The sequence below is a fragment of the Durotheca rogersii genome (assembly GCF_024521655.1).
Source record: "Durotheca rogersii strain YMJ 92031201 chromosome Unknown GGS23scaffold_27, whole genome shotgun sequence".
In the NCBI taxonomy this organism is placed as follows: domain Eukaryota; kingdom Fungi; phylum Ascomycota; class Sordariomycetes; order Xylariales; family Xylariaceae; genus Durotheca; species Durotheca rogersii.
In genome coordinates, this window is record NW_026251258.1 from 134,837 (window position 1) to 155,411 (window position 20,575).

The following is a 20,575-nucleotide window of genomic DNA, read 5'->3' on the forward strand; positions in this document are numbered from 1 at the left end:
GAGAAAAGGGGGAGGAGAAGACAAGGTGGAATTCGGAACTGGAACCGGGACTGGATTCTTAAAAAGATGGTGTTTTTTCTTTCCAAGTACAAGAAATCACAAGGACGTCCACGAGCAGGTCTCAAAAGGGCACGTCATCCTTTACCATTTACCTGCTCGTCCCTGCCCTCTGGCGGGGAGGATGAAGAGAAGAAGGCCAAGAATCCGCGTCGGGACATACAACTATAGACACCTACCCACCCGCGTAGAGATGCCTCTCAGTTCTCTAAAGGAACGGCCTGCCGGCAAGATAGACTAGTCGCAGACGACAGCTCGTCCCAACACTCCGGGTATTGGACGCTATAATAGACCGGTACGTCGTCCACCTGGCCCTGGGTCGACAGTGTCAGGGGTCCGGACCGTCGAGTCCCGTGTTGTAGATATACTTCCATCTAGGTGTATACGTACTCAGCCGCAGCAGTGATGGTGACGGTAGTAGTTACACGCTGGTGGTGTTAGGTAGCCCCAGGCCGGAATGGCTGGTTAGCTGGGTGATCAAGTTTAGCTTATAAAGAGAGTCCGAAGGATATATATATATATACTCGAGGCCCCAAGCCTGCTGTTCTGATGCGATATAGATAAGAGTAGGAAAGGGGGGAGAGGGGAGGATATATAAGTTCATGCCTCAGATTACGATATCCTCCCGTTCTTTTCTCCCCCTCTATCGATACGAGATACCGTAGGGGAGATAAGATGTCTGAGATGCTCATCAACGTTAGCGAGATAGGTACCTGTAGATATATCTACCGGCCTATGGTACCACTATTGCGACACACGACGTTCAAACATACGCGCGCGCCCAGGCCCTGGGCGAGCGCCTACGCAGGCTCGCCATTGGACGACGAAGCCGGCGGCGCACCTCCGATTAATCTATCGGCACGCGCGAGTGGACGCGACGTGTGGGTGTGGGTGTGATGGGTGATAGGGAGCGAGGGGTTCTTGGGCGGCTATTCGAACACCCACCCAACTCTCCGTCGTCGTCGGAGGCCTGGGTGCCGAAGGTAGGTAGGTAGAGAGGTACGCATCGAACTGTTTCGCGTCGGCTGGAATTGGTCGAGACCAAGCTAGCGTCTTGTTTCTCGCTCCCAGCGAACTGTTCAGGCGTGTCGTGATCCTACGGCCATAAGGGTTGGACACGATGGGAAGGACAGCAAGGGGGACAGGGCCTGTCACAGAGCCAGCCTATCGGGGTCGTGGTGTCTGGAAGTCCTACGCGCGGCATGTTGATCGATTTTTATCCCCGGGCGATGTGCCCCCCCAGGCCACAGGAGAAAGGGGAGAGGGTGGACGATACTAGGAAGCAATTGGAGAAAACACTCGTCTATGCTGAGAGTTGTTTATGCTTGCTCCGTCATGTGTTTCTCGTATGGATGGAAAGGGACTGACTGACTGGGTTGGAGGTCCTCGTATGGGAGGTAACCTGGGAGGAGGTAGGCATATTGCTGGGACCAAGACCTGTATCATGTATGTGGGTAAGAGCCTTGTGTCTCTTAGATAGGGTACCTAGGTACATTTGCTTCCTTGCATTAGATACCTGAGGTTAGGTACCTTAATTATCTTAGGTAGGTACCTCCTACCTGTAAGTACAGGCTGATATGTAGTTATGTCGAAGCGGTGCGCGTAATTTGAACCTCGCTGAGATCCCCTCGAAAGGGTGAGGTACCTAAGGTAGGTCCCTAATCTACTACCTAGAGGCAAAGAAGGATCAGGGGTAAAGGTAAGAAGTACCTATCTAAGGTACCTAACCTAGGATATCTGGCATATCAGGTACCTGCCGATCTATAGATGTACCTATCCAGCAGCGGGAAGAACATATAGGAGGTACCTGTCTACCTTAGGCGCCTGACTTCCAGCGAGCGAGGAGGGCCACCACCACCACTCCCTCGTCGATGGAATCCGATACGGTTTCGTATACTTCATCGCGAATCCCACATCCTTTGGGCGCTCGCACGCCTCATTCTCGGTCGGTGGTGGTTTATGTGTTGAGTAGCTACCTAGGCACATGTCAGCGTGTTCCACGCAGGTCGTTTCTCCCCTTCTTAACCACCCCCGCTTCGCCTGGCCTGCCCCTCGCCGAATCGCCTTCTATCCGACAGAGGGAGATGACAGACACAGGCCCGGGGAGCAGACACAGAGACAGATAGATAATAACCCTTGTCTCGCCCAACCGGCCCAGGTCATCCAACTGGCCTCGCCCGCTTTCCTTCTCGCCAGTAATTCTTCGTCGAGACTACGGCCACTGCTGGTTCTGCTACGGCGAGCACGCTCCCGCACCAACCGCCGGCCAACCAAACCAGACGGTATACCGTTGCGCTCTAGTGTCTTGTCGCCGTCACATTATCGAGGTCCACTCCTGGCAAATCCGGTCTCGACAAGACGGGGCCCCATATCTCTTTACACAGAGACCCGACGGGTTTTATCCACTGTCACTGCAACGGCAGCTCTACCTCTCTCCTCCCTCCTCCTCCTCCTCCTCTTCTTCTTCTTCTCTCTTCTCCCTTTCCCCCTCCCCCTCTCCCTTACTCCCCCCCCTTCAAGTAAGAGAGAGTCTGTCGAGCTTTTTGGCATTTCCCCACTCGTCCACACACATACGCTCATTCTCTCTCTCTCATATCCCGTCTTCACACTCCTTTCTTTTTTTTCGCCCTTCCCATCTGCGCCGTCGAGCCCCTCGCAGCTTGTCCTGCTGGCTTATACCTATATCGAGACTGGTTCACCTGCCTACCTGGTTGCCGTGGTCGCACAACCCCCCGATCACCGAGGAAACTCGAGAGGAGTTTTTGTCGACTCTTTGGACCATCCACTCCGAATATCTCCCTGCCCGCTCCCCCATACCCGTATACCTAGGTTCCTCCTATCTTCCACCACCACCACAACCTACCTACAACCTGCAGAGCAGCTGGCATCTTTCCCCCCGCTGAGTAATCGCAATCCGACCCTCTGGACTCGTACTCGGCCAAACTACCTTGGTTGTCGTGGTCCATTAGCCGAAAGGTGAGAGTGCTTTTTTTTGTCGGTTATCTGTTTTTTGGGTTTCAGAGGAGGACCGGCGGGAAAATCTTCTCCTTACCCCTCATCACCACCATCAGCCGTGTAGCGATGCACCCTCCTCTAGTCGTGAGCCGGCCACACGCGCAGCTTCAGACTACGAACAAAGGCGCCAAGACCCAGCTTGATCCGGTGTACCTCCTGTCACTTCCTCCCCCTAGGTTGGGAGGGACCGGACGAAACGTCTGAAGTTCTGTAACACGGAGAGACAACTCTATGCACTCTTTGGCCTCAACTCCATCCGAGCGGTGTGCTTCTCCTCGGCTTCTAGAAACTGCCAACCACGCGAGCCACCAATCACCCACACAACTGCCCGTCTCTTCAGAGCGTCGGCACTTCGATCGATAAGCAAGTGAATAGATGATGGGCGGGCGATCTCAAGCGAGCGCATCAGGGGGACTCTGAGATGCACAGACCCGGGAATCCAACTACCCGCCCACCTCGGTGCTCGACGATCTGCATTGCAGCGATCAGTCGCCCTTCGCTTTAATGTCATCTATGATCGTCCCCTCTCCCTACCTCTCTCCCTCTCGCCGCTCGCTCACGCGCTCTCATCTCCACCACGCTCTTCTGTTTCTTTCCTCACGTTCGTAACGTAACGTGGCGGGTCCGGCTAATACGCCCCAGTCCTCCCTCAGTCCTCCCTCGCGGTCCGATCACGTACCTAACCGCAACTCCGACGCGCCAAAGCCGAACACGACGAACATCGGGAAGCTGTAGCGCTCGGGTCGCCAGCCTCAGAGAAGACAATTCGGATCGCAGCGCTGCAAGCACGGCCCACTCGACCCCCCCCCCTTGCGACGGCATCTCCACCCTGGTTTTCTGATTTTCGCTACCCCGGCGGATCGAGGTTGACGGCTTCACTTCCGAGCCCCGCAGCAACTAGGCTCACCCTCGAGGCGTCCGTCCGACAATCGTGGGCCGCCTTCGGGATCCCCTTGCGCTGTGTGCTCCGCCGTGTGGAGCGTGCACGAATTTAATAGTTGTCATCGAGCCGATACTACCTATACAAACACTCTTATTGCCCTAATCGGGCCATATTATACCCGTGGTTGAGGCCTCAGCAGGTTCCCCAACACCGCCGACCTCCTTCGCTTCTCGAACTCTCCGTTTCCCCCAATCCCTCCGTCTCGCACATACCAAACTCTACGCCAACCACCTTCTCTGTCGTCACCGAAAACACTATGTCGCGATCTAACGCCCCCAATGCGACGGGATCCCGAAAGATCTCATTCAACGTCAGCGAGCAGTACGACATTCAAGATGTCGTCGGCGAAGGTGCCTATGGTGTTGTCTGGTACGTTCGTAGATGCACCGGAAGCGCACGACAGACTGCTAACCCGCCATGCCTAGTTCGGCGATACACAAGCCATCCGGCCAGAAGGTTGCCATCAAGAAGATCACGCCGTTTGATCATTCCATGTTCTGCCTGAGAACTCTGCGAGAGATGAAGCTGCTCCGATACTTCAATCACGAGAACATCATATCCATCCTCGACATACAAAAGCCCCGCAACTACGAGACCTTTAATGAAGTGTACCTCATCCAGGTAGGAGACGAGTCTAGAAATCTCCGGACGAGGACGGATAGTCACTAACCCGACCCTGTCGTAGGAGCTCATGGAGACGGACATGCACCGCGTGATTCGTACGCAGGATCTGTCGGACGACCATTGCCAGTACTTTATCTACCAGACGCTGCGAGCGCTCAAGGCCATGCACTCGGCCAATGTCTTGCACCGCGACTTGAAGCCCAGCAACCTGCTGCTGAATGCTAACTGTGACCTGAAAGTCTGCGACTTCGGCCTCGCCCGATCTGCCGCGTCCCAAGAGGACAACTCTGGCTTCATGACCGAATACGTTGCTACCCGTTGGTACCGCGCGCCCGAGATCATGTTGACATTTAAGGAATACACAAAAGCCATTGATGTCTGGTCTGTCGGCTGTATCCTGGCCGAGATGCTGAGCGGAAAGCCGCTGTTTCCCGGCAAGGACTGTACGTGACCTAGACTGCCCGCCTGCCCTTCTTCGTAGGCCCCCCCCCCCCGCTAACGTGCGCCTCCTAGATCACCACCAGTTAACCCTGATCCTGGACGTTCTCGGCACTCCGACGATGGAGGATTACTACGGGATTAAGTCTCGCCGCGCTCGCGAATACATCCGTTCTCTCCCCTTTAAGAAGAAGGTTCCCTTCCGAACCCTCTTCCCTAAGACTTCCGACCTCGCCTTGGATCTGCTGGAGAAGTTGCTGGCTTTCAACCCCGTGAAGCGCATTACTGTGGAGGAGGCCTTGAAGCACCCGTACCTCGAACCATACCACGACCCGGAGGACGAGCCAACGGCGACGCCGATTCCGGAGGAGTTTTTCGACTTTGACAAGCACAAGGACAGCCTCAGCAAGGAGCAACTGAAGCAACTGATCTATGAGGAGATCATGCGGTAGAACCGAGAAACCCTCGATGGATTGGCTAGCGGCTTTTGGCGGCCTTGGTTTGACAATGCGGTTCCAGAAGACTCTCCGCGGCAGCTGAGAGGTACTCTGTAACGGAGGGTACGAGGAATATTGACGGGCGAAGACCGGCCAGCCCGGTTGTGGCATACACGTGTGGTTCGGGGGTGGAGTAGCCGCAGCAGCTCTCAGATGACGAAAATCATCGATCAAGAGGAATCTAGGAGGGGGCATATTTTGTGTGGTCCCTGTCGTAGTTCCCCGTATGGGGTGGGAGGAAGAGGAACGCCGCAGTTTGGGCGGCGCGGGTATGCAACCCCCGAGGGGAGGAGGGGAGAAGACGAGGAAGAGGGCCCGGGGAGGGGGGTTGGGGGAGATTCTGTCCCGCGAAAAGCAAGACGCCAAGCCGGCCCGAGATCGGCTCCGGCTCCGGCTCCGGAGAGCTTGGGTGGATGAGCAGGATTGTATCCTATTCTCCTTCTCTCGCCTCCGCCGTCCTCTTTTCCCTCTGCCCTTTCCTTTTTCTGTTTGATTTTTGTCTAGGTTGGCTGGTAGTTGTAAACACGGAATGCTGATTTTCTCATTACCCCTGAACGGGCGCGCTGTCGTGTATGAGTAAGCCTTGCCTGTGTGCCTGTGTGCTGCGCGTCCGCCGCCCGGTGGTGCACGGAAGAGCGAGCAAGGTAGGGTAGGGAGACTGGATCGGCATCAAGGAACCTAGCTGGTCAGGCCGACCTGCGCAGTGCAGGCGCGTCGTTTTATCATCCCGTCCCGCTTAGCCGCGTGGAAACCGAATATCTCGAGGCCCGAAGAGGTCCGTCCCGCCGGGCGCGCTGGGCATAGTATTCTCCTCTCGCCCGCCCGTTATGAGCATCTACACGAAGCACACACATAGGCCGGTTAGTACGGGAATATATGCACACACATATATATATATATATCAAAATACACACCTAGCCACACCCCTTAGCAATCCTGCACACTCTCTCCGGTCTCTGGTCCCCGGTCCGATCACCCTATTATTCGCCCGCCCCCCTGGGCGTAGATGAACTCATAATATCTATATTGTATCGGTGCATTCGTACCCTATTCCAAAGAACCGCCGACTCCCCCTCCCAAGAACCCCCGGAGACGCTGTGTCCTGCTTGCCGGGCCTGCTATTTTCGAAGCTGGGGATCGTATGCTCCCCTCGCTGCCGCCCCCGCGCTCTCTCTTCTTCCTTGGGCGTTGCTCTGTCCGACGACGCCGCGCGGCGTATGGTCCGTTCCTATCTCCTTCGTTTCGAACGCGAGTTATGCAGAGCCCCAGGCTCGATGCGTGCTCAAGCTAAGCTCAGAGACGCCAATTAATCATTCCTTTTTTGTTTTGTTTTTTTGCGCCTCCAGCGATCATCGATAATTACTATTCTCCTTTCCTCCTCTTCTCTCCCCCCCCCCCCCCCTCCTACCCTCCCTTCTTAGCTCGCCCCGATAACCCACAGCTCAACGCCGAAGACGTCGAACTTCTCGCCCTCGTCGCTCAGGGACTGGTTGAGGAACGTGTCGCAGGGCGCGCTGTGGCCGAGGCTAAGCGAGTCGTTGAGCCAGAGCCCGTACCTGCCGCCGCCGCCGCCGCCGACCGACAGAAACTTGGTCTCGCAGAAGATGCAGTAGTCGTTGGCCCCCGTGTACGCGAAGTTCTGGAACCGGATGCTGTGCGCCGGCACCGACTGTGGCGGAGCCAATTTGCCGGTTCCCGGGTCCATCGCCCCCGGGGCGAGGTGGTGGCCTGGCGGCTGCGTCGCGGGAGGTGGGGGTAAGGAGTCGGCGGCCGGCGAGGCGATCGTCGCCGTGCGGTAGTTTATATTGGTAGTGTCGGCAGACGGAGGCGGCGGCAGGGGCGGGTGTAGGCTCGCCCGCCAGAGGAAGCACTCCCCCGTACCGAAGTACGAGGGCGCCGGGTGCGGGGCTTCGGTGAGATATGCACCGAACGTCTGATGCAACGATCAACATATACAATCAGCCATGCTGTCCGAAATTAATAGACGAGAAACAAAGGTCCGGGGGAGGAGGAGGGGAAAGAGTTACTTACGGCATCTTTCCCGTCCCGCACGACGAGCACAAACCCGACGCGGCGGCCGCGGTACTCCTCGCACAGCTTGTACAGGGTAGCGAGCGAGCTGCCGTCCTGGTAGAGGCTGTAGACGAGGTGCCAGGAGTCGGCGATCTTGAGGCGCTCGGGCAAGAAGGTGCGGATCTGCTCGGCGAGGCCCCGCGTCAGTAGCCGCTCGTCGGAGTCGGTGTCGGCGTGGTAGCCGCTCAGGGACAGCGGCTCGAGGGAGGGGAGCCCGCGCGGCGAGGGGGTGCGCCGGAGCCCGCCGGGGGGCTGCGACGGCGGGATGAAGGGCCGGCGGACGCCGTCGCCCGTCGAGCCGAAGATGGCGGGCTCGGAGGCGGTATGCTGGAGCTTAGCGTGGGCGTGCGAGTGTGGCGGGGAAGCGGCGTCGGCGTTTGCGGAGGGAGGAATAGAGCCGGGCGTTTCGAGAGAGGATAGACGGCGCCAGAGGCCGAGCACGGCCGAGCCGAAGCCGTAGCCGCCGCCGTTGCCGGGCGAGAGCTGTTGGGAGGGGGACTGCGGGCGGGAGTGTGGCCGGGGTGGCGTATAGGAGCGGGAAGGACGGGAGACGGGGGTAGAATAGCCGGAGGAGGGCGGCGAGAAGTCGATTAGGTTGCTGTCCTGTCGGGCAGGCATGGCGGCGGCCGTAGTTGTTACGCTGACTAGAATAAAGATGCCAACTATACCGCCGCTTGTTGCCGGGCGTGCTACGTGCGCAGTTGGGGCGGCGTATGTAGGTACCGCAACGAGTGTGGATTGTGATGGTAGGTATGAGTATATGTTTGCGTAGCTCCCCTGGGTGGGCAGCGGAGATCGTGGGTTTGTCGCTGTGATCGTCCTGGCTTGTCCCCGGAGGTGGGAGAGGCGAGTGGCGAGTCAACCTCGTCTCGGCTCGAGACAGTTGAGATGAGAAGGCCTTCTGTGGGCTGTATACGGTCGGAGGTCGTGAATGTGACGTAGCGCGACGACGGTGGTGCACACATTGAAGTGGGAGCGGGATGAGTGGGAGAGGTATGAGCAGGAAGAGGACGGGGTGCACGGAGTCGCATAGCTACATCTGGGGAAAAACCCCCGTTTCGGGGTGGGGTTCTCTACTCTTAATGTCTAGACTTACACCCCAATAAGATGGGGGTATCCGGTTTTAATGCATATTGCCGTTGGCGTAGTATTATAGCTATAAGAATTCATATATTTAGTTATGGGGTCTATTTTCATGGTAATTTAAGATCGTCGTAATCAAAGGTAAGTATAAATTAAAGGTAATCGTAATTGAAAGAAGCTAACTGAAAAAAGCTATAACCAAAGGTAAGAGCAGGGTACGATAAATAAATATATACCTTCAAGAAGGGTATGTATCTCTTAATAAGGAGGATACGTACTTATCGATAAGTAGAATACGTATCTATTGATAAGGAGGATACGTACCTACCGATAAAGATGGTACGTACCTACGAAAAGGAGAAGGGTACGGAGGTACGAACCTACGATTACTGAATTAAATATTGTAGCTATGCGACTCCGTAGGGGTGGTGTGTTTGTGGGTTTGTTGCTACCTACCTAGGTAGGTATCTAAACGACAACACCAAGGGCGCGCTTATTCCTGAACATGTTTTCTTCACCATAATCCCGGTCCTTTGCTACTTTATGATCTATCGACCCCCCCTCCCCTCCCACCATGTCGCTTGGCCTGATAACCACTTAGAGAGCTACTCGAAGCTCCCAAGTCGGACGGCGAGGTATTATTAGAAGGGCGTGGTACGCGATCTCTCTCTCGGGTAGAATATAGGTAAGTCTGGTACCAGGTAGGTACAGCAAAGGCACGAGGTATAACAGCAAAGACGCGAAGTGAAGGTAGATTCGTGATGTCAAGCACCGTTCGTTTCCACACTCGTCACGGTTCCATCTCACGATCTTCAACAAGATAAAACACAGCTACGTTCAAGGAAATTGCCTGCATAGGTATACATATCTATCTACCTGCCACGACTATGGCGATTGTTGCCCCGGCGTAATTCTCACCAAACTCACCGCCGCCACCACCATCACTCCTCCCGTTAGCTAAGTAGAAACACCACGTAGACATTACATAGCAGCAAGACGCCGACCAAGGCTACCGTCATCTCTAAAATACCTCCAGCTCTTTCAATTGGTAACATCCTTAGCCTTATCGTAACCTCACCTGCTAGAAATACACCCTACATCCGAAGCAAGCTTGCTTAATGCTAAACGCCTGCCAGTTCTTCGACCCTAGATGGCACATACCGACAATACCGCATTGTAACCTCCAACATTATAGAGTCAAGCGCAGCCGTCTTGTCGTCCCATTGGTACACGCTTCAGCGGAACAGACCGGGCATCGACCGGGAGCCTTCTCGCACGCGCCGTCTCATCGTCCAGGAGCAGGGTCACGCGTCCGCCGGGTTCCGGATAGGAGCACCGTCATCACTGGCACCGAAGGTGGGACGGCCCAAAGAATTTCTCTTTGCACGTGCAAGCCTTCCGGAGCCGTGACTCGCAGTAGGCGTCCCGCGAGCCAAATTAGGCGACCGTACAATGATTGTTGACAGGGTGGATGGTAAGGACGGGTCGACCTCGCTCTGGGTTGAAGGGGCGTCATCTCCGTCAGAGGATGCCGGGACGGGTCGTGGTTGGCTGGCCTCCGACGAGCCGGCGTCGACGACGACGACGGTGGTTATCGAGACTGGAATAGAGCTGGCTTGGGCCGGAGGCGTGATCACTGGAAGAACCCAGATTAACCCTCATTCAACTGACACCGCGGTTCTGAAAACAGCATTTGTCCAAGGGCACCGGCGCGGCTTTCCACTTGCTACTGCCGGCTCCTCGACGGGATCCTCAGCGCAATTTGAAGCATCCGGCCTGCAAATGACCATAGTGATCGTTTCGTAACGCCAGGAGACTTACCAGCGGATGCATTCGGCACGACTTCATCATCAGAGTGTGACGTTGGGTCTGGCAGTGGCGTTTTAGGGGGTCTGTGTGGTATCGGAACTACACATGTGTAGGTCGTGTAACGGATTGAAGAGCTGCTAGTTTCGCACGGCTCTGTTATCGTTCCAGTCACAGGACAGGGAGAAGTCGAGGGAGATCCGCTGGAAGTTGTCGGCAGGGCGGTATCCGAATTGCTGTTGCTGCTCTGGGAAATAGAGGAACCTGAACGCGAGGTAAGCGTGCCCGTACTCCTAGTAGTTTGGGAAATCTTTGTCGACGTCTTGCAGCTGGACATACTTGAAGAACTAGAAGAGCTGGTCGACTCAGTCGGCGCTATCCTTGATGTGGGGGTGGTCGTGGAGAAACTGGTTTCCGACGTGGTAGTCGTTGGGCATACCGTAACCGTAGCGGTGACGGTCACTGTCACAGCGGAACACGTCGTGACATTATCACCAGTACTGGTGGTAACCCTGTGAGAGCAACCTAGTTAACTCGGCTGGTGGACGGCCGATCAAGCGGATCGACTAATGTGGTTACTCTCACATTACAGTAACAATCGCAGCTGTGGCAAATCCGACTAACTGAAGGATGCCTAGAGCACCGACAAAGGCGGTTGCACGCATTTTCAATGCGGTTTGTGGCCAAGAGCCGGCCGGCCTAACACGTAGTTGGGGACCAGTTAACGAGCGACGACGATGGGTATGAGAGCGAATGGAGTTGTGACGACGATAGCGGCACGAGAGACACGGGAAGCAGGAGGGCGGAAGAATGGGATGTGGCAAAACGTGAAACCAAAAAGGCGGCGAGAGGACAAGGACCTTAATATATCGGGAGCGGGCGAGGGCGAAATTCTCCGAGGCAATGTCGACGCCGGGATGCTTCAGCGGCGCCTTCGCGACTCCTCTTGAGGGATGGCCCCTCCCCGTCGAAAACAAGAGGAAGGCGACAATGATCTGGCTAATGCCACACTCTTAACGCCTACGCAGGCACCTGTCGATCCCAGCCTGGAGACCTACATCCGCACGGCTCGTCGACGGCAGCTCTCTCGGCAACGGATAGTGTGCTTACCACCGAGGCCACCCCCACACCCCTCCAAGAGCAGGCGAGGAAGACGATATGGATGCCCGCCTTCCATAGGCGCCTACGTCGACAATGCCTACGAAGATAGCAAGAGTACCTAGCCTCTTAATAGCCTCTTTCCTCGCGGCCCCCGGCCCGCAGCCCGGTGTGTACCCACGATAAGAAGGCACACGTCAAGTACAGGACGTAGGTCTATAGAGGTAGGCGCCCAACGCAGTCCCTAGTGTGAGGCTGCCTCTGTACTTTGACATCCCAAAGGCGAGCGGCAAGCAGGTGTCGATCCGGGTATGCATCGGCTACTGTTGACAGTCTGTATGCGGGCAAGTATGCCTGCTCTCCCTCGTCCTCAACGGGGAAGTCCGTGGTGGCACTTCATTTAGGTAGGTATTGCATTAATATGTAACCTTCACCAACTAAGGCGTGTCCCGACAGAGGGAAGTCAACACATGAATTCAACTTCTAACCACCCGGGATCACATAGGACTGTCCACGTATGGTGGAGGAGGTTCATCGGGGCCATGCTCTCGTGGAGCCGCCGGAGTCGGCGCGGGAGTGGGGGCTGGGCCAGAAGCATGTACCGCCCTCGCCTGGTGCTGCTGCTGCTGCTGCTGCTGCTGCTGAAGCTTGGCCGTCCAGAGCGCCGCGCCTGTCGTCGAAGTCAGGAGGAAGAAGAAGGACAAAACGGGGATCAGCTGGAGCAGCATCGCAACGGTGCCGAACCAAGTGTACTCCCACATCCTGCTCCGGACCTCCCTCTTCTGTTCCTTCTTCGTCATGCCCCTCAGCGCGAACCATCGATACTGCGAAAAGGTCCCCAGGCGGGCGCCGGTGATGATGACGAATGCCGGCATACCGACGTAAGGGACGAGGTTGAGCGGTAGGAATACGACCAGCTCGACGATCTGGATCAGGCTCCACGGCTGGTAGACGGCCGGGGTCGTCGGCTTGCCGAGCTTCTTGACGGAGGTTGGCGCTTGGAGGAAGAGGATTCGGTGCGGCGCAACGAGGCTCTCTAGACCGTTGTCGAGGAGCGTCGCCTAGCTCGAGTTAGTCTTCCCGTCGGCAGCTGGGGCGAACGCGCGGATGCGAGGTTGGCCGCCAAGGACTCGGGCTACTTATTCGCCCCTGGGGGCGCGACCTACATCGAAGACATCGACCCGACATTCGTCGACGAAGAAACCCTCGAACAGGCCCTGGATGATGACCAGGCCCTCGCCGAGGACTAGCACCACCGCGTTGACCCACGCGCCCCAGCCGTGGAAGATGGCTAGGAAGGCATATTGAGGCAGGAAGGTGAATGTGAAGAGGATCGTATAGACCAGGAACGAGATGACGGACAGGGGAAGTAGCCGGCCGACAAATAGAGGATAGTAAGCCGGGCGACGTAGGAAGTAGTAGATGCCGCGAAGAGGATACGAGGATGCGATTAATGCTCGCGAGACGTAGGAAAAAGGCGTTCCTAGGAGCCGCATAGGCCGAGGGCCGCGATGCTGGGAGTCCATTCTTGGAGGTGCTATCTCAGGGGTGGTCGCGTGAAGGCTGTCCCGCCGCTATCAGTTCTCTTGACGTCTTTACCGCGCTCTGCTCCAAGGTCCGGCTGACTTGACCTGGCGGTTGTCGCTGTGCCTACGCGTACACACGGAGGGAGGTACGTGCCTGCCTAGGTACATAGGGTAGGTACCTTAGGTAGGTAGGTTAGGTACCTCTATGCGATAAAGCAGGGGCTGGCATCGGCCTTATCGATAGGCGCCGATATTCCTAGGTACCTGTCATCTTACTGCAAGGCATACCTGGCACGTAGTGGATACACTCGAAGGTATTATAAACTGTGATGCCGATAGGTATCTACTACCTGTCTTTAGTACCAAAAAGGTACTGAGGGGGTACCTACCTGAGGAAGGTATCTGAGGTGCCCGGCCTGCTCGTATCTGCTCAGATCGGAGGACGTTGGCGGGCCTCGTTGTCGCTAAAGGGAGGCTCCGTCCCAAGGCCCCTGCTAACCTGCATTGCTCCCATCTCTCTCTATCTCTCCTCTCCGTCTCTTCCGATGTCACCCAACTCAAGGGAAGAAGAGAAGTCGTCAGCGCCGTAGGGCAGCCACATTCGCGAACCGAAAGGTACCTAGGTAGGTACCTACCTATATGTATGTACCCCGTACGGAAATTCGCCGCGTGCCTGGCCTCATACGCACCAGGCCCTATCTTGCACGGAACGCTCGTCCGCTTGCCGTCCGCCATCGCGAGTCGCCTTGGCGTAGGTAAGTCCGGGCAACCACCGGGAAGTTCTCCGTCGAGGGAGGGGTCGGCCGTACTGCCATGCACGCTCGTGTTCGTACCTACCTGGCTCGCTGCCGCCCCGGCTGCCGAGTCTAGATCGACTGGGGATTCGCAAACACGTTTCCCGGGTCCAGTTTCTCCTTCAGGCTCTTCAGCTCGTTGTACAGCTCCCTCCCGCGGTACTGCTCGTGCGCCTGCTCTCGCGTCAAGCTCGGGTCCGTGTAGTTCTCGTACGATCTGTGCTCGGGGAGGTGCCTGGTCATCGACTGGACCAGGCCGTCGACGAACTCGAGGCCTTCGGCGGGAAACGGCTCGTCGTTTCCCACGTAGCCGTAGACCTGGGCCACCCAGAGCGCGTCGCGATGGGCAAAGGCCGAGGAGCCGGCGCTCTTGTTGTTGATTTGGCTGTCGGCGCCCCCGTACAGGTCGAGCATGATGAAATAGGACACCGGTGCTCGGGCGCCTTCGCCGAGGAGGTGGGTGAAGAAGCTTGCCAGCGCATCCTTAGTGTAGCCTGGCTCGGGCACGATGGCGCTCTTGGCGAAGAAGTTACTGTGGTCTGCGTAGTTGTCCGAGACGTGGAGATCCTGGCCCTGGTTGAGGAGTTTGAGCGACGTGAGCCAGTCGACCTGCTGCACCTCTATGGTTGGGTTCTCTGGGATACCCTTCAGGAGTGCTGGCAAAATCGCGTCCTCGAAATCGGCGCGAGACCCAAAGTAGGTGCCTCCTATTCCGAAAAAGTCAGACGAGAGAGACACGTTCAATCCCAGCCGCCGATCGATTAAAGATTCGTCGTGAACATAGGTTTGGATGTGCTGCAACGCACTGACGGCATTCTCGACACTCTTTGTCGCGTCACAGATCTTGATATACCAGTTGGTCACGGATTCAGGAGCTGGTTGTGTCTCGAGGTAGAAATTTACGGCAATTCCGAATGAGTCAGCCGCACCGCGCATCGCCTTGGGCCCAGATTGTTGCTGTCAGCCCTGGTATCGTAGAGATATTGAGGGCCGAATGATGTAAATCGCAGGAGAGAAGAGGGAAGAAAAGGAAAATTACTAACATAATAGAGGTCGGGGTTCTTCGAGTTGTCGACGTACTGGCATCGACCATCTGCTGTCACCACATCCATCGCTACTATCTGGTCCATGGCGAGGCCCCATGCACGTGAGGAAAGTCCGTAACCGCCATGGGTGAAGTGGCCGCCGACACCGACTGCTGCGCAGGTGCCGTGAGCAAGTGCTCTCTTGGACTGGTCATATATAGCACAAGCCAGGTTGCCCACCCGCACGCCACCGCCAACGCGGACGACACTATCGGAGATGAGCTCAACGTCTTGGAAGTATCGAAGGTCCACCACCACGGCACCATCTACCCCTCCATTGCTGTAAGAAGCGTACGAGTGCCCACCCGACCGTGCTTGCACCTTGAACCCATGCTGGGCCGCGCAGAGGACAGCATCGCTGACATGCTGGACGGTGCGTGGCAGGACGACGGCAGCTGGGACGACGGGGAGGCGGAGATTGTAAGTTGAGGAGAAGACGGTCCAGTCCGAGTCTGCGGCTCCTTTGACCGGAATCTCCATGTCAGCCAACTGCTTGGTGATAATATCGGCCTGTGTTGATGTCATCTTGGCGGCGGTGGCCTTGAGTATTTATCCTCTAGGTGGGTAGGTGATGCGAAGGCGGGAGTGGGAGAGGAAACAAAACTGGTGGGTGTCAACTATTAGCGTTGTATATCAAGCGTTCGGTCGCTATCACCCTCTTCCTGTTATACCGTATATTGGCAAGGACACTTGGTTATCCGCGGGATGAGTTTGTGGCTGGACGCGAAGGGAGGAGAGGGACGGGGAGAAAGCGAACGGGCAGACTTGTTGGTATCAGAACAAAAGGTGTGTCTCTGTGCTTGGTCCAGATTATTCGAAAAACTGGCCCAGGTAAAGGGCAAACAGGCATACCCTCTCTAGTCTCCTCGATAATGTAGCTCGATACGATGGTCGCAGGCCGTGTGTGTATGTGTGTGTTAGGTGGGGGGGGACATTGTGTAAAGCTCCCTAGTCTAGTCGGCATGGCAACTCTGTTTGATCGTTTGTCGATATTAAGAGGAGCAGGGGAGGGGCTATACATTCTTCTGCTTTCTGCTCGTGCCTCCTCTCCCATCCGCTCAACTCAAACCCCGGAGGTCGTGTCAACTCTATGCTTCTGTGGAGTGGCACAGGGCGGAGTGGGAATTGCCGGGCTAGTTGCGGTTATAGATGAGATATAGGTACCTACAGAAGATGCCCCCGAAGAAGGAAGCACGTAGGTATGTATTTATAGCTATTCTTACAATCACATAGATAGACAGCCGTCGATCCTCAACATCAGCATCGCTTCGGACGACAGCACATCGGTTTGTGCAAGACACAGCGCGAGACCGGATTCGATTCGCTCCAACCAGCCCTTTGTATTGGAACGCTCGTCTGATTGATAATGTCTCTGTCATGACGCTGCCCACATCACCTGGCAAACTACAGCAGCGAATCGCTCATAGCCTATCAATAAGGCCTTCCGCAACATCGCCAATATTCGTCCCCCAACGCTTGGCGGTGCACTGCTGCTGGGTTAGCTCGTCTGCTCCCAGCTGGTTGGGGTTGTTGGGGGGGGGGGGGGGAAGGTCGCTGCGCTCACCTGCAAGTACAGAACTCCATCTTCGATATCGACCTCGCAATACGACTTATACTTGAGCTTATCGACGATGCGGAAGGCGATCTCGCTCTTGTCGACGGCCTCTTGGAAGCCCTCGCGCAGCAGGTCGTCCTGGTCGAATTTCTGGTCCTTGAGGCGGGTGGCGAGGGTGTCGAAGTAAAGCTTGACGAAGGAGCCGAGACAGCTCTCCCAGTCGCTGCGCAGCTCGGACCGGTCGCCCTTGTCGGCTTCGGCCTTGAGCGCGGCGAAGACGGCCTCGAAGTTGGGGTTGAGCCGGACGTCGGGCAGGCCCAGAGTGGCGGCGATGCGGCCGCGGATCTCCTCGGCGTCGGGCTCATAGTCCTTGCGGACGGACCAGCGCGCCACGAAGCTCAGCGCCGAGCCGGACGGCCGCGGCGCCGCGTTGAGCGCCTGTAGGAGCCCCGACTTTTCGACGGCGTCGCCGATGTTCGTCCCGAGGTACCCCGGCGCGAAGAGGATGCGCAGCCGGCCCCCGTCGTCGACGTTGACGCCGCAGTACCGGACGCGCTTCTGGTCGTCCAAGTCCATCGTCAGCACGTGTGCCGAGCAGATCTCGTTCAGGTCCTGCAGGCCGGCCTCGCCGGCGCCGCTCGCGAAGTCTTCCAGCCGTCGTATCGCCGAGTCGATGTAGCTGTCCCCGCGCAAGGCAGGCAGAAGGTAAGTAACCATTTATCTCTCTCGTTATCGCCCTCGATCTCGTCTACCCTCCCGCACGCGGGTAGATGTAGCTTGTGCGGGTGGTGGTAATATGGTGCTTACTCGGCGATGCAACTGCCCAGCCGGTCCTTTGCGTAGGAGCTGTCGGCGTAGGGGTATAGCTGGTTGGGATTCACATCGATGGTCCAGGGAACGGTGAGAACCTTGGAGAGCTTCTGCTCGAATTCCGGCTTCTTGCTATCCCAATCATCGCGAACTGTCTCGGTTAGTCGCTGGAGCGGTTGGCGGCGATGGCCCTGACGCGTTGGGACATACTGTTCTTGCGCAAGGCGAGGGGGAGCTTCTCGACGGGAGGTAGCTTGGACATATCGGACGATGGTAGAGGGGTTACCCTTTCGGTGGAATGAACGGTGTTAGGCAGAGAGAGAGGTGGCAGATGCCGGAGCGGGACTTAGTAACTGATAGATTCGAAGGAACAATGTCGACTAGAGATGGGAGATTCGGGGGCGCCTTTAAATTGAAACGGTCTCCTCGTCCTCCCCGTCTCCATCCCGCTATCTCCCGCCAGACGGCGTTCGACTAGGCTGGTCGCAGAACTGGAGAGTGGATGCTTCGAGCTAGCCCAGGACACGGTACGAGCTGCTAGCACGATGTGTTTCGGGGGCGTCGTCGTCACCACATTGGGACATGAGTCGAGAGATCTTGGTGACGGTGCGACCGTTGTCAACCTTGCCCTCAGCCCTGGAAGAGCCCCTGAGTCAGTGTCGACGCACAAACGAACCGGCGCCTCTAGGCACCGTCCGGTCGTTTCGCCAAGCGTGCGCTATTAGCGCCCGACGGGTAGTTGGCTCCGATTCAGCCGCAATCGCTGTAGCTATAGCAGTATCGCATGCTGGCGGGACTGTTGCCTGCGGTTACGCGTGAGGAGTAAGACGGGCAACCGCCAGGGCAGGTTGTCCGACACTAGCGTTTGAAGGTGAGGACAAATCGATAGGAATAGACATCGTCGTTAGTGCACACCTAGGTAAGTAGTAATAGCCGGAGCAACGAAAGAAGAAGACAATTTCTACGTGCACCTGCACATTGCCGGTGGTCTCCCTTGACTCCATGGACATAGGGTCCTCAACCAACTCCATAAGCGTGACGCGGCATGGTGGGTTTCGTGCCCCATTTCCCAGACAAATGCCGGTGGTGCTGTAGATCGTACAGCAGTAGCAAGTCGGCGGGTAAGCACGTAGACGGCGCGGATGTGCCTTGAGGTTCAGCTCGGCTTGGCGGGATCGCGAACCCCCCATCCACCCCCTTTATCCTGTTTCTCTTTTTCTTTGGGGGCCTACACTCCGGCCCTCCCCTTCGCAACACATACCGGGTAGCGCAAGCCAAGCAGCCGTGAACACAGGTTACCCGAGCCGGTCTCGTGCTTGGGTAGGATTGTGGCGGCAGTCGAGGTTGGGGATGCGGGACGCCTTGTGATAAGCCCAGGCTGGGATTGCCTGTCTATACCCGTGCATGATAAGGAGAAACCCGTGTATGATAAGGAGAGGGGTACGGAGGTACGAACTTATGACTGCTTAATTGAATATATCGTACGTACTAATTACACCCCTTCCTGTAGATTGTCGTCTCCCTCGCACTCGTCTCGTTCCCCGGGGCAGATTTGTGACTGAGTACCATAGCCACAACTTCTAGCACATATCTATCGTCTACACTCCGCGGGTGCCGCTGTGCAACTCGGGCGTCAAGCTGGACGAGTGCATTTGCTCGTTCGACGGATCTTTGCCCTTCTTCAGCCGCTATGGCATCCAGAGTGTAAGCCGCCTCGCTCCTCATGCGCGTCGTCTCCTTCCCCCAACTGTGGCGTGTTCGTCTCGTCATTAAACACACTACAGGCCTCTTCAAGTACGGATTGGGATCAGGGATCACTGGGACAATCCCGACGGCCCTCTGGAAAGGGCACGGTCTGCCCTGAGGGAGCTCATCGGTGTCGATATCGAGGTCAAGGTAGTATGGGAGCTTGTAATCCCCGATCTCTACGACACTTACTCGGACAAGGCCACATTCGTGCCTTCGCTCGCGACATGTGCACAGGCCTTCCTATCCGCGCTCTCGACGTTGGCAGACGACGAGTCGAACGCCCAATGGATGGACGCCCTACTGGAACGCGTCGGCCAATGCCTTAAGGCCGACATAAGCGTAAGTTTCATTCTTGACACCTACGTGGTCAAACCAGATGTTTTATTAAACGCCCATCTGCAGTACCGAGCCGCCCCGAAGCAGGAGGGCCTAGGCCTGTCTTGGTCCAGCAGCCGAGGGGCCTTTGCCATCCACGTCCCCGAATACCCCATGCCGTCTCTCATTGCGATGGGGTCCTTCTTCGAAGGGCAGCTACTGCGCTGCTTCGAGGACAAGCAAGCACCGGCAGAATCGCCCGACCGGGAGGCTTCCAGCGATGACTGGGCGGACGTGTCGGTGGATCGCGCGACCGGTCAACCCGCTGTGTCCAACACGCGCCAGCCGCTCACGCTGCAGACTCGACCCGAGGTCGACGCGCTGCCGGACATCAGCACGATCCCACGCCTGGAAGAGCTATTTCTAAGGCCACCATACCACCTCATCGTCTCTGAGAGCGGCAGGAGCTTGGTCGAGGTCCACTGCAGCCACAGCCCATCGTTGGAATTGCTATCCGACTATCTCAAGAAAGGGTGCAGGGTCAATTACCAGGACATGCGTCTTGTAAGTTCCCCTTTGTTGTTTTATTTCCCCGCATCATCGGCACGGCGGCGGCATACGGTGCCTAACAGATCTTGCAGCCGCCGGTGGTCGATATCAAACTGCACAAGTCGTCGTTCGGCCTCGGCTCGACCTACGACCTGCTGACCCTGTCGGTCCCGGGCCGGGGCTCAGCGTCCCATGTGACACCGGTGACAGTGCTGGCCTTCGTGGAGGGTGTGCTGGGCTATAAGAACGTCGCGGTCGAGGCGTCGACCTGGACCTTCCGGAAAGACGTCGAGTTTCGGAGGACGAGATAGCCAACTGCTGCTGCCCTGCACGAGGGTGGTGATGGTCGGGATTGGGGTTCCTCGGTTGGTCTAGGCTAATAATCCCGGGTCGTAGGTGGAAGGAATATGGCACCGTTTTCGTCGTAGATCTTTTGAGTACTGTTAGTGCCGCCGTTGACGACTCCGGGGCTCTGAGGGCGGAAGCACCTACTTATTGTATGGTATTCCCGACGATAGCGCCACGTATAACCTGCACCGCGATCGGATTCTGGGGATT

General features: G+C 56.9%; 8 protein-coding genes across 8 annotated transcripts; 3 read left to right on the forward strand and 5 right to left on the reverse strand.

The window, feature by feature from the left end:
• The first annotated feature begins 1,733 nt into the window (after nt 1–1,733).
• Nucleotides 1,734–3,901, forward strand: GGS23DRAFT_254432 (uncharacterized protein). The gene is made up of 3 exons (XM_051512289.1): nt 1,734–3,033; nt 3,129–3,335; nt 3,715–3,901. Exons 1-2 carry the CDS (start codon nt 2,042–2,044, stop codon nt 3,274–3,276), a joined length of 1,140 nt encoding a protein of 379 aa, XP_051368633.1. The 5' UTR covers nt 1,734–2,041; the 3' UTR covers nt 3,277–3,335; nt 3,715–3,901.
• On the forward strand, nt 3,866–5,529 carry GGS23DRAFT_614386 (mitogen-activated protein kinase; the record flags this gene model as incomplete). Its single annotated transcript, XM_051520647.1, has 4 exons — nt 3,866–4,384; nt 4,441–4,636; nt 4,701–5,082; nt 5,153–5,529. Exons 1-4 carry the CDS (start codon nt 4,272–4,274, stop codon nt 5,527–5,529), a joined length of 1,068 nt encoding a protein of 355 aa, XP_051368634.1. The 5' UTR covers nt 3,866–4,271.
• A 1,455-nt stretch (nt 5,530–6,984) lies between these two features.
• On the reverse strand, nt 6,985–8,702 carry GGS23DRAFT_582991 (TLD-domain-containing protein). The gene is made up of 2 exons (XM_051517261.1): nt 7,606–8,702; nt 6,985–7,507 (listed from the first exon to the last, which is right to left on the reverse strand). Exons 1-2 carry the CDS (start codon nt 8,263–8,265, stop codon nt 6,992–6,994), a joined length of 1,176 nt encoding a protein of 391 aa, XP_051368635.1. The 5' UTR covers nt 8,266–8,702; the 3' UTR covers nt 6,985–6,991.
• A 1,002-nt stretch (nt 8,703–9,704) lies between these two features.
• GGS23DRAFT_254597 (uncharacterized protein) lies at nt 9,705–11,345 on the reverse strand. Its single transcript, XM_051512291.1, has 4 exons — nt 11,122–11,345; nt 10,876–11,048; nt 10,552–10,800; nt 9,705–10,366 (listed from the first exon to the last, which is right to left on the reverse strand). Exons 1-4 carry the CDS (start codon nt 11,199–11,201, stop codon nt 10,035–10,037), a joined length of 834 nt encoding a protein of 277 aa, XP_051368636.1. The 5' UTR covers nt 11,202–11,345; the 3' UTR covers nt 9,705–10,034.
• Nucleotides 11,346–11,945: 600 nt separating this feature from the next.
• Nucleotides 11,946–13,449, reverse strand: GGS23DRAFT_254595 (uncharacterized protein). The gene is made up of 2 exons (XM_051512290.1): nt 12,801–13,449; nt 11,946–12,695 (listed from the first exon to the last, which is right to left on the reverse strand). Exons 1-2 carry the CDS (start codon nt 13,158–13,160, stop codon nt 12,132–12,134), a joined length of 924 nt encoding a protein of 307 aa, XP_051368637.1. The 5' UTR covers nt 13,161–13,449; the 3' UTR covers nt 11,946–12,131.
• A 120-nt stretch (nt 13,450–13,569) lies between these two features.
• On the reverse strand, nt 13,570–15,648 carry GGS23DRAFT_254679 (putative glucooligosaccharide oxidase). The gene is made up of 2 exons (XM_051512292.1): nt 14,998–15,648; nt 13,570–14,893 (listed from the first exon to the last, which is right to left on the reverse strand). Exons 1-2 carry the CDS (start codon nt 15,562–15,564, stop codon nt 14,027–14,029), a joined length of 1,434 nt encoding a protein of 477 aa, XP_051368638.1. The 5' UTR covers nt 15,565–15,648; the 3' UTR covers nt 13,570–14,026.
• Nucleotides 15,649–16,276: 628 nt separating this feature from the next.
• On the reverse strand, nt 16,277–17,939 carry GGS23DRAFT_254771 (uncharacterized protein). Its single transcript, XM_051512295.1, has 4 exons — nt 17,615–17,939; nt 17,402–17,555; nt 16,604–17,273; nt 16,277–16,526 (listed from the first exon to the last, which is right to left on the reverse strand). The coding sequence occupies exons 1-4, from the start codon at nt 17,664–17,666 to the stop codon at nt 16,461–16,463; spliced, it is 942 nt and encodes a 313-aa protein (XP_051368639.1). The 5' UTR covers nt 17,667–17,939; the 3' UTR covers nt 16,277–16,460.
• An 860-nt stretch (nt 17,940–18,799) lies between these two features.
• On the forward strand, nt 18,800–20,483 carry GGS23DRAFT_254687 (uncharacterized protein). The gene is made up of 6 exons (XM_051512293.1): nt 18,800–18,885; nt 18,976–19,108; nt 19,189–19,300; nt 19,352–19,492; nt 19,556–20,032; nt 20,110–20,483. The coding sequence occupies exons 2-6, from the start codon at nt 19,095–19,097 to the stop codon at nt 20,326–20,328; spliced, it is 963 nt and encodes a 320-aa protein (XP_051368640.1). The 5' UTR covers nt 18,800–18,885; nt 18,976–19,094; the 3' UTR covers nt 20,329–20,483.
• Nucleotides 20,484–20,575: the final 92 nt, after the last annotated feature.

Excerpts from the sequence above, each read along its gene's own strand:
- GGS23DRAFT_254687 (XM_051512293.1), top strand. Across the intron at positions 19,301-19,351 it reads GTGTCGATATCGAGGTCAAG|GCCACATTCGTGCCTTCGCT; the intron begins GTAGTATGGGAG and ends TACTCGGACAAG. Across the intron at positions 20,033-20,109 it reads ATTACCAGGACATGCGTCTT|CCGCCGGTGGTCGATATCAA; the intron begins GTAAGTTCCCCT and ends CAGATCTTGCAG.
- GGS23DRAFT_254595 (XM_051512290.1), bottom strand. The coding sequence starts at position 13,160 with ATGGACTCCCAGCATCGCGGCCCTCGGCCTATGCGGCTCCTAGGAACG. Across the intron at positions 12,696-12,800 it reads GTCGGGTCGATGTCTTCGAT|GCGACGCTCCTCGACAACGG; the intron begins GTAGGTCGCGCC and ends AACTCGAGCTAG.
- GGS23DRAFT_254432 (XM_051512289.1), top strand. The coding sequence starts at position 2,042 with ATGTCAGCGTGTTCCACGCAGGTCGTTTCTCCCCTTCTTAACCACCCC. Across the intron at positions 3,034-3,128 it reads CGTGGTCCATTAGCCGAAAG|CCGTGTAGCGATGCACCCTC; the intron begins GTGAGAGTGCTT and ends CACCACCATCAG.
- GGS23DRAFT_254679 (XM_051512292.1), bottom strand. The coding sequence starts at position 15,564 with ATGACATCAACACAGGCCGATATTATCACCAAGCAGTTGGCTGACATG. Across the intron at positions 14,894-14,997 it reads AGAACCCCGACCTCTATTAT|GCGATGCGCGGTGCGGCTGA; the intron begins GTTAGTAATTTT and ends TCTGGGCCCAAG.
- GGS23DRAFT_582991 (XM_051517261.1), bottom strand. The coding sequence starts at position 8,265 with ATGCCTGCCCGACAGGACAGCAACCTAATCGACTTCTCGCCGCCCTCC. Across the intron at positions 7,508-7,605 it reads TGCGGGACGGGAAAGATGCC|ACGTTCGGTGCATATCTCAC; the intron begins GTAAGTAACTCT and ends TCGTTGCATCAG.
- GGS23DRAFT_254771 (XM_051512295.1), bottom strand. The coding sequence starts at position 17,666 with ATGTCCAAGCTACCTCCCGTCGAGAAGCTCCCCCTCGCCTTGCGCAAG. Across the intron at positions 17,556-17,614 it reads CCTCGCCTTGCGCAAGAACA|TTCGCGATGATTGGGATAGC; the intron begins GTATGTCCCAAC and ends TAACCGAGACAG. Across the intron at positions 17,274-17,401 it reads CTGGGCAGTTGCATCGCCGA|CTACATCGACTCGGCGATAC; the intron begins GTAAGCACCATA and ends GCGCGGGGACAG.
- GGS23DRAFT_254597 (XM_051512291.1), bottom strand. The coding sequence starts at position 11,201 with ATGCGTGCAACCGCCTTTGTCGGTGCTCTAGGCATCCTTCAGTTAGTC. Across the intron at positions 11,049-11,121 it reads GCTGCGATTGTTACTGTAAT|GGTTACCACCAGTACTGGTG; the intron begins GTGAGAGTAACC and ends TTGCTCTCACAG. Across the intron at positions 10,801-10,875 it reads CAGCTCTTCTAGTTCTTCAA|GTTCCTCTATTTCCCAGAGC; the intron begins GTATGTCCAGCT and ends CCTCGCGTTCAG.